This window comes from Melospiza melodia, chromosome 26 (genome assembly GCF_035770615.1).
Source record: "Melospiza melodia melodia isolate bMelMel2 chromosome 26, bMelMel2.pri, whole genome shotgun sequence".
NCBI lineage: Eukaryota > Metazoa > Chordata > Aves > Passeriformes > Passerellidae > Melospiza > Melospiza melodia.
Window position 1 is genome coordinate 1,952,307 of NC_086219.1, and position 19,194 is coordinate 1,971,500.

The 19,194-nt window shown below is 41.2% G+C and overlaps 1 protein-coding gene across 5 annotated transcripts; it reads right to left on the reverse strand.

The window, feature by feature from the left end:
- Nucleotides 1–121: 121 nt before the first annotated feature.
- LOC134429800 (cyclin-dependent kinase 11B) lies at nt 122–18,266 on the reverse strand. Of its 5 annotated transcripts, none has more exons than XM_063177159.1 (20): nt 18,179–18,266; nt 16,513–16,644; nt 15,456–15,571; nt 14,935–15,059; nt 13,874–14,012; nt 12,799–12,929; nt 11,140–11,262; nt 9,787–9,882; nt 9,566–9,697; nt 8,788–8,853; nt 8,028–8,197; nt 7,515–7,605; nt 7,159–7,280; nt 6,757–6,862; nt 6,118–6,239; nt 5,878–5,985; nt 4,514–4,630; nt 4,093–4,241; nt 2,832–3,021; nt 122–877 (listed from the first exon to the last, which is right to left on the reverse strand). In XM_063177159.1, exons 2-20 carry the CDS (start codon nt 16,621–16,623, stop codon nt 785–787), a joined length of 2,307 nt encoding a protein of 768 aa, XP_063033229.1. In that variant the 5' UTR covers nt 16,624–16,644; nt 18,179–18,266; the 3' UTR covers nt 122–784. The 5 variants fall into 5 exon arrangements, with proteins under 5 accessions (XP_063033229.1, XP_063033227.1, XP_063033228.1 ...); XM_063177157.1 differs by having other exon boundaries at nt 8,028–8,203; XM_063177158.1 differs by having other exon boundaries at nt 9,787–9,885.
- Between the last annotated feature and the right edge of the window lie 928 nt (nt 18,267–19,194).

The following is a 19,194-nucleotide window of genomic DNA, read 5'->3' on the forward strand; positions in this document are numbered from 1 at the left end:
TCCTCCTCTCCTCTCTCCCCAGAAAGGACTGGAATGTGGCCTTGCACAACCACTGAGGCTGAGGTCTTCTCTGCATGGAAAAAGGGCAAAAAATATAAAAAAACCAAACTTTCACAGAAAATAAAGTTTCAAGTCTCCATATTAAATCTTTTTGATTTATAAAACAATAGAGTAATTTGTTTTGCACCACTGTAAATACATTTACAGAACAAACAAAAAAAATTCTGGTCAGGGAGTATCAAACCCAGCCCAGCCCTCTCCAAGGATACAACCTCAGAATTGTCATTTTTCTTTTTGCCCCAAATATATTCAGACACAAACAATTTATTACTTAAAATAAAAAATAAACTCTCTTTACTGTCACCAACATCCCACTTTGCTGCATGTGAAGCAATGAAATCCTTCACACTATTAAACAATTGAAAATGTATTTTAATTCTACAAATTTACAAGGAAAAAAAAAAACAAAAAACAAACTCAACAAAAAAAAAATAAACCAGAAACTGTTCCAGGACTATTATTTCAAGTTGTCCTTTGTCACAGTTTGTGATGATCCTGGGTTTTCAGGTAACTCCAGTCCTCTAATGGAATGCAGCAGTTAAACTCCACATTGATTTATAAAACAAGAGCCTTGGAATCTGTGATAATCTTTGAGTTTTTTTCACAGGGAAAAACATCTGTGCCCCTGACACAGAACAGAACTGGGGCATCAAATCCACTCACATGAATGGTGCTTTTTTTTGATTTTTGGGGATTTTTTCCCCTCTCCTTTTTTATGTTGAGTTCAAAACTTGAGGCTGAAGCCAGGTCCTGCAGCAGATGCTCCTTGGTTTGTGGTGGTCAGATGGAAACCTGTGTCCTTCAGGTCATCATCACCCTGTGAAAAGCAAGCACAGGGCACTGAGCAGGGGCTGGGCAGCTGCACTTACCCCTCCAAAACTCTAAACAGCAAAAATAAAGTATCTCAAGATGAGAAATAAATGTTTGATTTAGTGCTGTCACAGTTAAGGTTATTCATAATCTTTAAATATTGCTATTTCAAAATTGGCCATTGCCAAAAGCAGTTGGAGTGTTCCTAATTCTGTACCCACTCTGGACTGCATGAGAAAGAAAAAAATGGACTCTCCCTGGCAGTGCAGGTGAATCTCAGGATCCCAACCAAATCCCAGCCCCAGAGAAGGCTCTGGAGCTGTGCCCAGCTCACACTGACTTTGGGAAGGAAAGCTGGACTCTCCCTGGCAGTGCAGGTGAATCTCAGGATCCCAAGCAAAGCCCAGCCCCAGAGAAGGCTCTGGAGCTGTGCCACCCTCACCAGCACTGACTTTGGGAAGGAAAGCTGGACTCAGGATCCCACACAAATCCCATCCCAGCTGAAGCCCTGCCCTGTGCCACACTCACAGCTGGCTGTAGCCCTGTGTCACACTCACCAGTGGCTGTATCCCAGCCCTGTGTCACACCCACACTCACAGCTGGCTGTAGCCCAGCCCTGTACCCCACTCACCAGCTGGCTGTAGCCCTGTGTCACACCCACACTCACAGCTGGCTGTAGCCCTGTGTCACACTCACCAGTGGCTCTATCCCAGCCCTGTGTCACACCCACACTCACAGCTGGCTGTAGCCCTGTGTCACACCCACACTCACCAGCTGGCTGTAGCCCTGTGTCACACTCACCAGTGGCTCTATCCCAGCCCTGTGTCACACCCACACTCACAGCTGGCTGTAGCCCTGTGTCACACCCACACTCACCAGCTGGCTGTATCCCAGCCCTGTGTCACACCCACACTCACAGCTGGCTGTAGCCCTGTGTCACACCCACACTCACAGCTGGCTGTAGCCCTGTGTCACACCCACACTCACAGCTGGCTGTAGCCCTGTGTCACACTCACCAGTGGCTCTATCCCAGCCCTGTGTCACACCCACACTCACAGCTGGCTGTAGCCCTGTGTCACACCCACACTCACAGCTGGCTGTAGCCCTGTGTCACACCCACACTCACAGCTGGCTGTAGCCCTGTGTCACACTCACCAGTGGCTCTATCCCAGCCCTGTGTCACACCCACACTCACCAGCTGGCTGTAGCCCAGCCCTGTGTCACACCCACACTCACAGCTGGCTGTAGCCCTGTGTCACACCCACACTCACAGCTGGCTGTAGCCCTGTGTCACACCCACACTCACAGCTGGCTGTAGCCCTGTGTCACACTCACCAGTGGCTGTATCCCAGCCCTGTGTCACACCCACACTCACAGCTGGCTGTAGCCCTGTGTCACACTCACCAGTGGCTCTATCCCAGCCCTGTGTCACACCCACACTCACAGCTGGCTGTAGCCCTGTGTCACACCCACACTCACCAGCTGGCTGTAGCCCTGTGTCACACTCACCAGTGGCTCTATCCCAGCCCTGTGTCACACCCACACTCACAGCTGGCTGTAGCCCTGTGTCACACCCACACTCACCAGCTGGCTGTATCCCAGCCCTGTGTCACACCCACACTCACAGCTGGCTGTAGCCCTGTTTCACACCCACACTCACAGCTGGCTGTAGCCCCTGTGCCACACTCACAGCTGGCTGTAGCCCTGTTTCACACCCACACTCACAGCTGGCTGTAGCCCTGTGCCACACTCACAGCTGGCTGTAGCCCTGTTTCACACCCACACTCACAGCTGGCTGTAGCCCCTGTGCCACACTCACAGCTGGCTGTAGCCCTGTGTCACACCCACACTCACAGCTGGCTGTAGCCCTGTGTCACACCCACACTCACCAGCTGGCTGTAGCTCTGTGTCACACCCACACTCACCAGCTGGCTGTAGCCCTGTGTCACACCCACACTCACCAGCTGGCTGTAGCCCAGCCCTCCCTCGGGGGGCCGGGGGCTGGTGCCCCTCTTGACCCTCTGCTGCTCGCTCTTGGCTGGCCAGGTGGGGAACATGGAGGGGTCGATGGGCAGCGGGGTCTCCCTGAAGTACTCGTGCTTCAGCCCGTCCTCGGCCGTGATGCGCCGCGCCGGGTAGTACGTCAGGAAACTGCCAAGGACGCAGGAAAAGGAGATTTTAACCCCCCAAAACTGTCAGGAATGCTCTGGAGGGTTTTGGGATGTTCAGCAGAATTGTGGCACTGGGTATTGGGGTGATTCTGTTACAGGTGTTGGGTGGAATTCTATTGATTTGGTGGAATTCTGTGAGCAGCTATTGGTATAATTCTATTGCTTTGGTATCATTTTAATAGAATTATACCAATACTTAGTAATAGAATTATACCCAGTACCCAGGAATGATACTAACTTAATACAAAATGTCCAGTAATAAAATGATACCAAATGAACAGAATTATACCCAATGTCCTGTAATCGAATTACACCAAATTAATACCCAATGTCCAGTAATAAAATGTACCAAATTAATAGAATTATACCCAATACCCAGTAATAAAATTATACCAAAGTAATAGAATTATACCCAGTAATAAAATTATACCAAATTAATACAAAATTTCTAGTAATAAAATGATGCCAAAGTAATAGAATTACACCCAATATGCAGTAACAAAATGATACTAAAATAATAGAATTATATCCAATGTCCAGTAATAAAATGGTACCAAATTAATAGAATTATTCCTAATACCCAGTAATAAAATTATACCAAAGTAATAGAATCACACCCAACACCCAGTAATAAAATGATACCAAATTTATAGAATTATACCAATACCCTTGGATAGACAGATAAAGCTCCAAAGGGACCCAGGGTAATTATTCTAAAATATTTACAATTTTTGCTATTTTAAGAGAGATTTTAGACATTCTATTATTGGGTATAATTCTATTATACCCCGTACCCAGTAATAAAATGATACCAAATCAATACCCTTGGATAGAAATATAAAGCTCCAAAGGCATCCAGGGTAATTCCATCAGAATATTTACAATTTTTGCTATTTCAAGAGAGATTTTAGTCATTCTCCTAACACATCAGCTACTCCTGTAACACAGTGTTAACCACACAACCTGGGCATGATTTTATAAACCTGTCACAACACAGAAAATTGGTTTCCTGCCCAGGAATTCCCAGGGATCCCTGGAATTTGGCACCCACTTGTTCATGAGGTCGAAGCCCTGGTCGGAGAGCAGAGCCCCGAATCTCTTGCGCAGGTTGTTGTAGGGATACTCTGTGAAGGTCATTTTCTTCACTGCTGGCAGCTCGTTGTAACCTGGCCAGATCTTTTCACTGGGAGTGCCCAGATCCTGCAAATGAAAATTCAAATATCCCTTTAATAAACTCAGAGTGCAATCCTTTATTTATTTATTCATGAGGAGTTGGGAAGGATCCCAATTCCCCATGAAAACACTAAACAAATCACGGTCTCAGCCTGCTCAAAGTGTGGTAAAGCAGATTAAAGAACTTTTTATTAAATAACTTTTTATTGAGGCTGAATCTCTGTTAAAGAACAACAAGCACTACACCAATGCTCCTGTTTCTAGAATCAGTTAAAATCCCAAAATATTTTCAAAATTACCTTAAAAACTTTGTTAATCTGGTCGATCTCTGACTTCCCTGGGAACAGCGGCTTCTGTGTCAGCAGCTCCCCAAAAATGCACCCCACTGACCACATGTCTATGGCTGTGGAATATTCCTGGGAAGAAGGGAAATCAAATTACAGCTCAGAAAAATCAGGAAGATTTTTCACTGAGTTGTTTGGAGGGATGTTGTGGTTTCTGGGGGTTTATTTGGGTTTTTTTTTTTTGAGCAGAACACACACAACCAGTCCCACACCCAAGGGCCAGGTCTTGATTATTCTCTCAATATCTCACTGTAATTATTTCAGATTTCTAATGATGAATTATGAGCAATACCCTTGTACACAAATCTATCAGGATGAAAGGCGAAAGTCTCCACACGGATGCCTCTCTTTTCCACTCTCAAACAAAGCAGCACAGCTGAAAAATCAGAATTTTTTTCTGACAGGGCTCTTGGCACTGCAGCCCTACAGAACCCTGAATTCACCCAGATTTCAGCTACCAGCAGGGAACATTCTAGAATAATTCTGCTCTCAGATGTCACAGGTTTTAGACTAATTTAAAAAGGCATTTAATATCCAGCTGCCAAAAGTGACATTTTGCCACAATCCATCAGCACTGAGCACATCAGCTTTCCAAGGAACAAAATCCATCTGCCACCCACCCTCCCTCTGTGGGGGAAGGGTGGAAGGGTTTGAGATGTCATTAGGAGGATAAATAAGTAAGTAAGTAAGTAAGTAAATAAATAAATAAATAGTGCAATACATAATAATATAATATTTCCATTATTAGGAAAAATATATAATTTTATATAATAAAATTATATAAGAAAAATATTATAATAGATTATATATCTAATAATATATAATAATCATAACATTTAAAATATACAATAATAATATATAATTGTATAGAATAATAAATTATACAATAGTGATAATAACAATAAATCTATAATCTATAATATATAACCATATAATATATCTAATAATATAATATACAATATTTCCATTATAAGGAAAAAGATATAATAATATATTATAAGATTATGGAATAAAATAATATTATAATAATATATTACATATTTAATAATATATAATAATTACATACATGAAGACATACAACAATAATATAAATAATGTAGAATACTAAATTATATAATAATTTATATATTTATGGATGATAGTGATATAGGATGATAGGATGATAGTGATAATAACAGTGATAATAATGATGATGATGATAGAATAATCAGGATTTTCAGCTATGAATCAATATAATTAATTGCTCACACATTGATAATGATTTATAAAGTCCAGCCAGGTGTTTTTTAAATGCAACCAGAGGAAGAAGAGGAGCTCACCTTGGCTCCCAGCAGCAGCTCAGGAGCTCTGTACCACAGGGTCACCACCACAGGGGTGTAGGGCTTCAGGGGGGACCCATATTCCCTGGCCAAGCCAAAATCTCCAACCTGACAGGAAAACAAACAACATTTCCAGCACTGCTCATTCACCATCAATGCCACTGCACACAACTTTGGGCACAGCTACAACTCTGCAGCACAGAATTTGTCCTGATTTCCTCATTTCTTCCAAATTCTTACTTTTAAAATGCCTGAATGACTGAGCAGCAGGTTGGAAGTTTTCAAGTCTCTGTGAAGGATCCAGTTGTCGTGGAGGTGTTTGACCCCTCGTAGTAACTGAATCATCAAAGTCTTCACTTCTCCTGCAATGATAAAAAAATAAAGAAATAAATGATAAAAAATGCATTGAAGAAAATAAATAAATGATAAAAAATGCATTGAAAAAAATAAATCTACCTTGAATTTGTGTTTTGTTTGTTTGGAGGGCAGGAAGGAGTGTCTAGTTAAAGCACAGTAGGGCCTGCACTATAAAAATGTGTCACAGAACAGCAAAATTCATTTGGGCAGCTGGAATTCATCCAAATTATGCTCAGAAATTATTGTCTCTCATGGGAAGCAGCCAAAATTAAAGCCCAGTGTTATTTTCCAGCTCAGCACAGGTGAAACTCCCCCACTTCCACCCCAAACACAAACTGGATTCATCACCAGCACGAGGCTCAGCCAACACCTTAACTTGGGTCAGGTTTTGGAGAACAAACAGAAAAATGCAGGAAATGTCAGTTCCAAGGAACACAGGACATTGCAAAGCAACACATGGCAGTGCCCAGAGCCAGCAGGGCCATTTGTGCTGGCCCCTGTGCAGCTCTGAGATGCCAGCACCTGGCAGGAAAGGCTGTTTCATGGTTTCCATCAGGCTCTTGAGGTCGTGCTCCACATAATTCATCACAATATAGATTTTATCCATGTTGCTGCCCACAACAATCTCCTGCAACACACAACCAGATGAGCAAAACTTACATATGGTGTTTAAAAAGCATCCAAAATGTATTTTAGGAATGTACTGGAAAGAGGATGGAGGCTGCCATTGGAAAAATCCTTAAAAATTGTATTTTTTCTATTAAAAAAATTGCTCTTTTTATGGTAAAATATCAGATTGTGCCTTGTGAGCAGCACACAACTGTTCACAACAGCAAGATCTGCCAGGGTTGCTGGTATTTTTATATTTAAAAGCCAAGAGGAATATTTCAACAAAATGAAAGACATAAAAGATTGCAGCCTTACTCTGACAGTGACAATATTCAGGTGCTGAGCTTTCAGAATTGTATTTATTTCTCTCAGAGAAGTAATGGGGAAACCTTCCTTCTCCTTTTCCATTTTCAGTCTCTTCAGAGCCACGATTTCATCTGTAAAGGAAACACATTTCCCATCACACAGTTAATAATTCACATTACCAGGTGCTGTCTCACTGATTAAGTATTTAATTATCTGCGCTGTTCTGCCTTGAAAATGAGCAAGTAAAGAAATATTGCTGGTAAAGAAGTATTTTAAATATATTTTGTTCATCACTAAAAAATGCAAAATAATAATTTCCAGCCCTAAATAAACACCCTGAGGAAGAGGAGGGCTCTGATACCCACCAGTCTTTTTGTCCTTTGCCCTGTACACCACTCCATAGGTTCCCTCCTCAATCCTGTTCAAACACTGGAATTCCTCCACGCTGCGACATCCCTGAAAATCAGAGACAAAATTTACTCCTCCAGCATCTGGGGAAGGTTTTGCTTTTATAACAACTTCAGCAGCTTCACAGTTAAAATTCAGCAGAAGAATTCAGATATAAACCATATGAGAAAGGTGTCTTTGGGGTTTGTTTTTCATGGAGTTTCTAAAGGAATCCTGTGTTTCAGCAGATTAATTCAATTATTCCATTCACTTTTGCACAAAGGCAGCAATTCAGCACCTTTCACATAATTAATTAGTAAAAATCTGATTTTTATTAGTATTTTTACACTTTGCTGTTGGCTACATAAAGAATGACCAGTTTCTCTTTGTGATAACAGAACTCTCCTCTCACAAGGATCTATTTTCAGATAGCAGCAACAAGATAACAGATCTCAATGATATCAAAAATATTGGAGAGGGTGATTCCCTACCTGCAGGGCAGGAAGATATTTGGGAAGCTCCTGTTTCAGCTCGATGGGGGAGGAAGCTGGAGAGTCAGGAATGTACTCCCCTTCTGTCATGGCATTGGAATGAGGGGAGCCTTCCCCCACCTCCTCCTCCTCCACCTCACTCCCCGCAGAATCCCGGTCAAACCTCGACTCTGGAACTTCAAAAGTCAGAATCAGTGGTGGAAAGAGGAGCTGTGAGGATTAAATAAACTTAATCCTTCATTTATTTAGGGAAATCAAGGTGGTGACATTGAGCACAGCGTGGCAGAGGATGGTGGAGAAGGCAAATTTCTCCTCTTGGCTTTCAGGAATTCACCTACAGTTTCCAGGTCAGAAAAATAAATTCACACTAGAATTGAAGAGAAAATTGACCCAAGATTCTCATTCTCACTCTGGGTCTCATTCTCTGATTTTGATTCCAGTGTTAATGCAGCAGGTCAGAAAAAGAAATCTTTTCACCAGAATGGAAGATAAAATTGACCCAAGATTCTCATTCCCATTTTGGGTCTCATTCTCTGATTTTGATGAGAAGACAAAAGAAATGAAAGAGAAGGAAACATCAGCTCATTAGACTGATTCCCTCTAAACACAAAGCTTGGAGTAGATTTTCAGATTTCAAGGAATTTCTGAGTTTGACATGAGAATAGCATTTTGATATTTTAAGTATTTTTAGAAATAGATTTATCTAGCTGCAAAAACTCAGGCAAACACTTCTTTAAAACATTCAATATTTGCATTGTACCAACTGGGATGTGGTTTCCATTCTCCCGTTCCTCCTCTTCGCTCATTTCCTCCTCGCTCACCTCCTCTGCAAAACAGAACCAAGTTTGGTTGGAAAAATCCAAATTTCTGCAGCTCCCTGGGAGGAAATCCCTGCTGGAATCCTCTCCCACCTCACCAGGCCTCTGCACTGCCATGAACAAGAAATTCTGTTCACTTCCAACAGGGAACACAACTTTTACCAATTCTCTGGGAATTGGGAGGTGGGCAGGTAAATACATTATTAATATTTCCTGATTAATTGTAATTATTTTAAAGAAAAACACCCAGCCATCAATCAGAGCCTGCTCTTGGTACCTTTACTAATTAATGACAAGAACAGCTGCACTCAGACTTCTTTACTGAACTACTGAACTTTGAATTATTTTCTGCTGCAAATTTCAGAAGTTTTTTCCAAATGAATGAAGATAACACAAAATGCCAAAGACATTTGGATTTCACCACCCCCCAAAGTGCAAATTGTGCTCTGCAGAGTATTTGATGCCACAGAACCACCTGAACCTCTGACAGAAATGGCTCTCAGGTTTCTGCTCTGGCTCCTTAGATAAGAATTGGTATTACCTCTACCAAAAGGACAGAATGGGACTTGGACTTGGGGGTTTTCTTTTTAGTTATCTTGACCTGTGAGGTCTCAGCCTAGCCTAGACTAAGAGAAAAGGAAAATGTTCAAATAAAGCAGCACGGCATGAGGAAAATAAAGAAAATAAAGAAAATCAGGCAGCCCTTGGTGGAATCCTCACCTGCTGATTGCTCAGACACCTCCTCAGAATTGCTTCCTGTCTCCTCCTCCTCCTCCTCCTCTTCCTCTCCCTCCTCCTCAGAGCCTTCACTGCTGGACTCTTCCTCCTCCTCTTCTGAGCCTGATCCAGATTCTGTCCAGGAATAATCAGGCATTAACACTCACAGTGAAATTAATTACATCTCTACAATTAATTACAGCTCCTAAATTGCATTTCATCACCTGAGGAAGACTCTGCTGAGCTGGTTTTTCTCTCACTGTCACTGATGTCCTGCAAGTCTGACAGAGGATCCCTCTCTTCTGGTTTCTCTTCTTTTACTGCTGAAACCACAAAAATTAAAAGCACAGTGCTAATTGAGTATCATTTCCAAGCCTCTGAATTCCCTGCTTCACTTTCTGCTGGCATTAAATCAGTGCTGAGTATTCAGTACTGGAAATTCACAGCACTAAAAAAATAAATAATAATCATTTCACACTCTGCTCAATGACAAACAGCTTTTCTGAATTGTAGTGGTGTAGGCTTAACAACCAAAAATATGGAACATTGACCTGATTTTTAAACATGAGGTGTTCCTAAGATGAATTAAAACAGGGGAAAAATGGGGAAAAAGCACCATGGTGACAAAAATCACCAGGACAGGTCCCTGCACACTGGTTACTGTCAGTGCTCACTGCTCCAGTGATCACCATGAAAAATCCCTGCTGGTTGATGGGGCAGGAGCTTCCCAGGCCTTGCTGCCTGCACCTGGAATTGCAGCTGATTTCATCCTGCTCTGGGTGGAATTCCAGCTGATTCCATCCTGCTCTGAGTGTCTCCACCTGGAATTCAATCTCTACAATTAACTCCAGCTGATTCCATCCCACTTTGGGTGCCTACATTTGGAATTCCAGCTGATTCCATCCTCCTCTGGGTGCCTCTACCTGGAATTCCATCTCTACAAAAAATTCCATCTGATTCCATCCTGCCCTGGGTGCCTCCACTTCTTTTCACAGCTGCACATATCAGAGCTTTCCTCCCTCAAACAAAGGCATTTTTGTGTCACTTGTGCAAATTCCCTACTCCAAGAACCTTCAGGTGGGATCATTTTCTGGCTTGTATAACAAAATTCCCCATCTAAGCAGAACTCTGCCTTCAGTATCTAATTATTCTACAAGATGACAGAATCAGTGATGCTCACTGAGGTCACTTTTCAAGGTAATTTAGCTCCTAACCCCAAATCCATCTGGAGCTGGAGTAACCAATCCCTTTTTAACCTGCAAGGCAATTCAACTGCAGGATTTTAAAAATTCAGTCAGCTGCTTCTTTCACCACTGAAAGGGGGTAACTCATTTAGAACCTTTTCCAATTGCTACTCCTACCCCTAAATATTCCATTTATCACTTGTGCATGTCCTGCAAAACCAGCACAGCTTCAGGAAAGAGACCTTGGTGAGGATTCCAGATTTACGCCGCTGGGGCTGAGCTGGAACTGAGCACCTGGGATGTTTGTTTGAGACTAAAAATGAATTGAATTGGATTGAATTTGATTTTTTACCCCAGCTGTCCCCCAAGACAGTGTAGAGTGGCAGATGCTACCTGGTTTCCTGCTCTCTCCTTGCTCAAGCTTGTCTCTCTGCTGGCGCAAGGGGCTGCGACTCCAGGGTCTCATTTTTACTTTGTCTCCATATTCTTCCCTCACTGTTCTATGGTGTGCAGAAACTAGGGAAAACAAAACCACAAGAAATTGTTACATCTGCCTAGTTAGAGTTGTCCTGTCTGCCACAGCCACCTGATTGGAATGTTTTAATTATTTTTTAACAGGGTAATGGGGAAGAATGGGAGAGGAACCTACTTAAATCAGTATTTAAGTATTAAATTTAAGTATTAAACTTAAGTATATTATATTATATTAAGTATTAAATCAGTATTTAACTCTTCTTTCTGGGAGAATGAAGGGTTTTGATTGATCTCAAATAAAATATAGGTTTGTACTGCTTAGAGAAAGCTGCTGCCACACTTAAAAACAGAAGCAAGCTGCCCTGTATGTTACACAATGAAAACCCTGATTCTAAAGCATTAATGCCAGAGAAAGAAGTGGAAAATATGTAAAAGAATCAAACCAGCTGAGGTTTAGAAGGAGCTGACAGAACATTCAGAACAATAAAATCAATGAAATTAAAAGTTACACAGATTGAGCACTATCAGCATAAAGCCAAGCACAAAAAGGAGCTGTTTGGTATGAGCTGAGCAAGAAAGAGAAAGCAAAAAATATGAATTGTTTTGCTATGCTTGAATATTCTCTGTCACCTGATCACAGGAATGGGCTCTGATTTTTACCTCTGAAAGCTGGGCCAGAGATCCTTGAACCAAAAATGATCTGAGATTGCAAACACCCAACATGCAAAAAGTGCAAAACTTAAACTCTTCAGGCACCAGAAAATCCCACCTGACTCCCAGTGCAGCATTTGCCATGCCTGGAGTACTTACATGACCTCTCCCCCTTTGCAATTTATTCCCCCAAATCCCTAAAACATTGAATTTTGATGTTTCAACCTCTATCAAACTGAGTTAGGCTCAGCCAAAGAGTTCAGAACCACTGAACACAGTGGCACCTCCAGAAATCCTCTTTTTATGGGAAATCTCCCCCTCAGAAATCCTGCTTTTATGGGAAATCTCCCCCTCAGAAATCCTGTTTTTATGGGAAATCTCCCCTCAGAAATCCTGCTTTTATGGGAAATCTCCCCCTCAGAAATCCTGCTTTTATGGGAAATTTTCCCCTCAGAAATCCTGTGTTTATAGGAAATCTCCCCCTCAGAAATCCTGTGTTTATAGGAAATCTCCCCCTCAGAAATCCTGTTTTTATAGGAAATTTTCCCCTCAGAAATCCTGTTTTTATAGGAAATTTTCCCCTCAGAAATCCTGTGTTTATGGGAAATTTTCCCCTCAGAAATCCTGTTTTTATAGGAAATCTCCCCCTCAGAAATCCTGTGTTTATAGGAAATCTCCCTGACAGGGAGAGGCAAGGACTCACTGACCAACTTCTCAGGATATTCAAGGCCCATAACATCATCACATCATTTTATCTCCCCAAATAAAACTTGAATTTCCTTTCCCCTCCCATGCCAGACCCTCCCCACTTTATTATTTCTTAAATTCTGGTGCTGCTTTAATAAAAAACATTTCTACCCCTCCATTCAGCAGTGTGTAAACAGGTAGGAAAGTGCTAGTAAATCTGATTTATGCAGAGGGAGTCACCTTCTCTCCTGGCTTCCCTCTCCTTCCTCCTCTCCTCAGCTCTCCTCTCCCTCTCCTTTTGCTCTCGCTGCTCCTTCTGCTGCTCCCGGATTTTCCTTTCCCTTTCTCTCTCCAGTTGCTCCAAACGATCTCTGGAAAATAATTTTTGTTATAAATTCAGCTGGTGAAGAGAAGGACAACTGGTTAAATCTGAAAATTGGTTCAATCTGGTTAAATAATTTTTGTTTGTTATAAATTCAGCTGGTGAAGAGAAGGAAAATTGGTTTGCAGCATCAAACCACTGAACTCAATTTCCTTCTCAACATCTGCAGTCAGAAACAGGTGGAGTTTTTCAGGTGATCCCTTAAAAAACAGGTTTAAAAGATCCAGACCAGCATTTCTCCACCCTACCAGGATTTAAGCAAAAATTAAGCCAGTTCAGTTAATTAATCCCATGATAATCCAGGTAATTAATCCCCAGTGAAAATCTGCTTTGTACTTATTTTTTAGGTTGGAAAAACCCCTAAGACCATCCAATCTTTTTATTTATTTAAAATTAATGTATCTGATTTCTTTAAAAATTAATTATTGTATATAACTATATATAATTATCTAAATTTAAATTAACTACATTAATTTATCTTTTTCTGACCAATAACTAAATAATAACTTTTGACCAATAACCGAACACCAAGATAAAAGTGATTCCAAACCCATGATTTTAACCCCTTCTTCTATAAAATCTTTAAAAATTGTTCCTTGAACTGCAAGCCTCAGTTGATTATTTTTATTTATACATTTTATTTTATTTAAAATTAATTTCATTTAAACATTAATTATTGTATATAATTATATATAATTATCTAAATTTAAATTATTAATTGCATTAATTTATTCATCTTTTCTGACCTATAAGAAATCACAGTCTATCATGCAAGAGCAATGAAATCTTCACAAAGGTTCATATTTTTATTCCAGTGAATACCCACAGTAATGAAGCATTTAAAAATAATTAAGTGGAGAACAAAGTGGATTTTTTTGGTTGTTTCCCCACGCCCAGAGCAGGCAGGTGTGGGGAGGGCAGGGGTGAGTGTACCTCTCCCTTCTGGAATGTTCCCTTGCCATCTCTCTCCGTTTCTGTCTCTCCCATTCCCGCCGGGCTTTGTCCTGCTCCTCTCTGTGTCTCTTCCTACGCTCGTGCTCCCGCTCCTTCTCCTTCACTCTGGCGTGTTTCCCTTCAACAAACACAAATTCATTTCAATTTCCCTTCAACAACAAACACAAATCAATTTCTGAGTGTTACTGCTCCAAATAATCACCGAAAGCAAAGCTCAGGGGGTGAAACTGATGAGAACCATTGCCATGAGCTCTGTTGTTTTCTTAAATTTTCTTAACGCAGAAATTCCTGTTCTGAAAGGGGGTTGGAAGCCCGAAGTCTGTAAGTCATATTTTGCATGATTATTTTATTAAAGTAAAAAATGGTTGTTATTAATGGCAATGACTCTAGAAAGGATATTTATTTTTTCTTGGCAGGTACAAAGATCAGAGATCTTTCACTCAGTGAAGCCAAAGAGAATATCTGAATTAAAATAAAAAAATGGTTGTTATTGACAGGAAGACAAGGGGAATATTTCTAGAAAGGATATTTTTTTCCCTTGGCAGGTACAAAGATCAGAGATCTTTCACTCAGTGAAGTCAAAGAGAATATACTTGTAATAAAGTAAAAAATGGCTGTTATTGATAGGAAGACAATGGGACTGTCTCTAGAAATGATACTTTTTTTCCTTAGCAGGTACAAAGATCAGAGTTCTTTCACTCAGTGAAGCCAGAAAGAGTACTTGTATTAAAGTTAAAATATGGTTCTTATTGACAATGGAAATGTCTCTAGAAATGATATTTTCTCCTTAGCAGGTACAAAGATCAGAGATCTTTCACTCGTGAAGCCAGAGAGAATCTTATCAGGCTTCAAGGAGTAAAAGTGACCTCAGAGTCCCTGTCCCAAAGTGATTTCTGTCCTCTGACCACGCTCACACCCCTGTCAGTCCCCTGAGGGCACCAAAACAGCCAAAGAAATAAACAATTTAAATTCCTCTGTCTATCCAGCTGCTGGGTTTCCCCCAGCCTGAGTTATTTTATTTATTCTACTCCCAGAATCACCTTCTGCAGAGTGGCTCCTGTGCCTGCGTTTCTCTTTCCTCTTCTCATCCTTCCTGTGATGGGTTTTCTCTTTCCTGGACATTTGCTGGGGGGGTTTGATGGCCAAGGAATCATCTTCTTCTCCCCTGGAAGGCAGGACAGGAATGAACTCAGGGAGGGGACAGGGGAAATCCACACATTTCCTTGGCTGGAAAAGATTCCTGGTTTGTTTTGGGTTTCCACAATAAATCCAAACTGGAACACAACACTTAAATTGGTCTCCTTGCTTGGAAAAAGATTCCCATTTTATTTTGAGTTTCCACAATAAATCCAAACTGGAACACAACACTTAAATGGGTTAAATCTGGTTAAATCTTAACCAGTGCTTCACAAGTGTGTGCTACACAAAGGATTTTCCCTTCTAAAATTTGATTTTCCCTTCGGATATTTGAAACCTTTTCTCAGGACATTGAAAGGTTAATTTAAGGATTTGAAAGGTAAATTTCAGGAATTTTTCCCTCTTTTTATTTCCTCACCCTCACCTGTCTTCCATGGAGTCTTCCCTCCTGTAGGGTGAGTTCCTGATGGTGATTTCCATGCGATGGTCTCTCAGCTCCCCCTCCTCAAGAGAATCCCTCTTGGAGTCCCTGTCATCTGACTGAGGCAACAGGGAAAAATCTGTTTATTTGTATGGCTCAAAGTGAAAACAAAATATAACTGAAATCTTCCTCTGCTGGCCCAAAAATTCAGCCTGGATTGGTCACCCCTATGAACTCACTGATTTGTGACAGCAGCACTTTGGGCTGAAGTGCATTAATTTGACAAAATTAGATAAAATTAAACAATGAGGAGGAGTGCAATAATTATTGTGTGGTATTTTCTGCAATAATTATTTTGCACACAGCTGAACAAAACTAAATAGCAACAGAAAAGTGATTCCAAACCCCGAATTTTAACCCATTCTTCTATAAAACCTTTAAAAATTGTTCCTTGAACTGCAGGCCCCAGTTGATTATTTTTATATATATTTATATATCTTATTTATTTAGACATTAATTATTGCATATAATTATTTAAATCATTAATTGCATTAATTTATTTCTCTTTTCTGACCAATAACAAAATAATAACTTTTCTGACCAATAACCAAACAGCAAGATAAATTTTATCCCAAACCCACAATTTTAACCCATTCTTCTACAAAACCTTTAAAAATTGTTCCTTGAACTGCAGGCCCCAGCTGATTATTTATTTTTATTTATTTATCTATTTTATTTTAAATTAATTTCATTTAAACATTAATTATTGTATATAATTTATATATCATTATCTACATTTAAATTATTAGTTGCATTAATTTATTCATCTTTTCTGACCAATAAGAAATCACAGTATATCATGCAAGAGCAATGAAATCTTCACAAAGCTTCATATTTTTGTAAAACTTTGGAATTAGAGACCACACAGAAAAAACCAGCTGACAGAGCATCAGAAAAAATCACCAGAAAATCAGGATACAGGCAGTGCACCCCATTAAAATGCAGTTTTCTATTAATCAAGTAAATAATTTAATTAAATGAGTCCCAAAGTGCAGCTTACATTTTTCATACGTTTGATCTCTGCCTTCTCCTCTTGCTCCTTCCTTCGTTTCTTCTCCTGGAGAATCTCATCTAAAGTCTTCACCTTCCAAGAATCCTTTTCATCACCCATTGGAGTTCCAAAAAACACCCTCTGCAAAAGAAGGAGACATTGAAAAACCCCACAAATAAATAGAAACAAATCTCTTTCACACCCGTTTATTTAATGTTTTGTTTTAGAGTAAAGCCATGATAGAGCTGATTTATGGTGGACCAAAAATGTTTGTTTTACACCCAAAGAAAGACTCTGTAAGAGCTCAGGGAGCTGCTGGAGGGCAAGAAAACCAATTTATGCCCATTATTTAATAATGACCTGAGGTAATAAAGCTGTGGAAAAAAAGAATGCAGGATTTATGGCAAAACTCCTGAGATAAGGAAGAAAATAATGAAGCCAACTGTGCTGAAATCAGCAGTCACTGAGGAAAAGGTAATTCCAGCACAACCACAGAGAAAGGCACTAATTAGCATGAGAAGTGGAAGAATAATTAACACACAGAAGGCAGAATATTAATTAACAAGAGTACTATGTCACTTATATATATATATGTGTGTGTGTGTGTGTCTATATATATGTAACTATATATATATATATATATATATATAAGTGACATAGCATATATATACATATGTATATATTATTGAGATTTATAAACAGCAAAAATTTGCAGCAGGGGTTCGATTTGTGGAATACCCCAAGCACCTAAAAGGAATGGTGGATTTGTCTTTCCAAACCAGCTGTGGGGCTGCTGGTGGCTAAAACCAGCACTGGGAGAGAAAAGAAACAAGGGGAAGGATTCCACTGATTGATGAATGGAAAATGATACCTGATTTTACAAATAAACTTCAGGTTTGCTGATAAATGAAACTGGATATCGCAAGATGAAAGAAACAATGGGGAAGAAAAACACCTAAATTCTGTAAGAATTAAAAATTAAAAGGGAGGGCTGCACATTAGAGGGAAATCTTAAGTATCAGGTGTATCGGGAAGTCTGAACCTCTCAAGCACCTCAGAAATGGGGAATGAGAGAAGGGAAATTGGGATAAAAAGGAGGCGGGCTCCTCCAAAAATTGGAGAGACCCCAGGGGATGCCCCATGGCCTCTACCTTTATTGGAATAAAGCAAAAAGAGACTCCTCAGTCTCCTTCTTGGGCATAAACCTCCCCTCAAAACCCCCGGTGTCCCTTCAGAGCCCCCGGTATCCCCTCAGAGACCGCGGTGTCCCCTCAGAGCCCCGGGTGTCCCCTCAGAGCCCCCGGTGCCGCCCCAATGTTCCCTCGGAGCCCCGGTGTGCCTTCAGACCCGCCGCTGTCCCCCCGGTTTCCCCTCAGAGCCCCGCTGTCCCCCCGGTTTCCCCTCCGGTTTCCCCTCAGAGCCCCGGTTTCCCCTCAGAGCCCCGCTGTGCCCCCGGTTTCCCCTCAGAGCCCCGCTGTCCCCCCGGTTTCCCCTCCGGTTTCCCCTCAGAGCCCCGGTTTCCCCTCAGAGCCCCGCTGTCCCCCCCGGTTTCCCCTCAGAGCCCCGGTTTCCCCTCAGAGCCCCGCTGTCCCCCCGGTTTCCCCTCAGAGCCCCGGTTTCCCCTCAGAGCCCCGCTCCCCCCCGGTTTCCCCTCAGCGCCCCCGGCCCCGCTCACCGCCGCCGCCACCGGGGACTCCGAGCAGCCGCGCGCGGGTCACGCGTCACTTCCGCCCGCCGCCGCGCGCCGATGACGTCACCGCCGCCTCACGGAGCCCTAATTAACGCAAATCGTTAATGAGGCGTTAATTGAGCCCCGCCCGTCAGAACGGCCGCGCTGAGGGGCGTTAATGAACCCGCGGGATGGGCCTGGGCAGCGAGAAACGCGGCCAATAGAGGCACTGGGCCGCATTTAATTCCACATCAATTAGTTCAGAGTTTGATGGAATAAATTAAATTTTATTGAATCAATTAAATTTAATTGAATAAATTTAATTGAATAAATTGGATTGAATAAATTGGATTCCAACCAAAAAGCTGCAATTCCTACACGGAAATGAGTGTGTGAGGGAGGAGGTGACAGAGGTGACACGGCCCAGAACAGCAAAGATCCCTAATTAGGATCTCTAAAATCACTAATTATCCATCCCCCATTGGAAATACGAGAATATAATGGGAAATATTGATATATAATAGGAAATAATGATATAAAATGGGAAATAACGGGATATAATGGGAATAATGAGAATTTAGAAGCAGAGGGAGTGCTGTGACACCTTCCACCTGCACCTCAGCACATCAGGAATTCACATTTAAGTGAATTAAAAATAGAAAATATTTTTTAATATTTTAAATTATTTCAATTATTAAAATTCACTCTGAGCGAATTAAAAGTATAAAATAAATTAAATGCACAGCTCCAGCTCACAGAGATCACCCTCATCACAGACACCTGGGTGTGGCCATGAGAAATGCAGGCACAGAAACTCTAAAATATTCCCAAAAAATCAATTTTTCTGTCACAGGAAGAGCTGGGGTGGAAAATTCTTTACAAAGAGCAAAAAGCTCCTTGTTTACACAAGGGAAAAGAAGATTTAAAAGGTTTTTGGTTTGTTTAATCTACATAAAGCAAAGGCTAAAAAGATAGCAAAGAAAAATACACAAAGGGACAAAGCCCAGCAGAGCAGGGGTTAA

What these genes read in the sequence shown, in the direction of transcription:
- LOC134429800 (XM_063177156.1), bottom strand. Translation starts at nt 16,623, where the DNA reads ATGGGTGATGAAAAGGATTCTTGGAAGGTGAAGACTTTAGATGAGATT. An exon ending in AGGAGAGAGCAGGAAACCAG is followed by an intron (nt 9,886 to 11,139) that starts GTAGCATCTGCC and finishes TTGTGGTTTCAG; the next exon opens with CAGTAAAAGAAGAGAAACCA. An exon ending in CTCAGCAGAGTCTTCCTCAG is followed by an intron (nt 9,698 to 9,786) that starts GTGATGAAATGC and finishes ATTCCTGGACAG; the next exon opens with AATCTGGATCAGGCTCAGAA.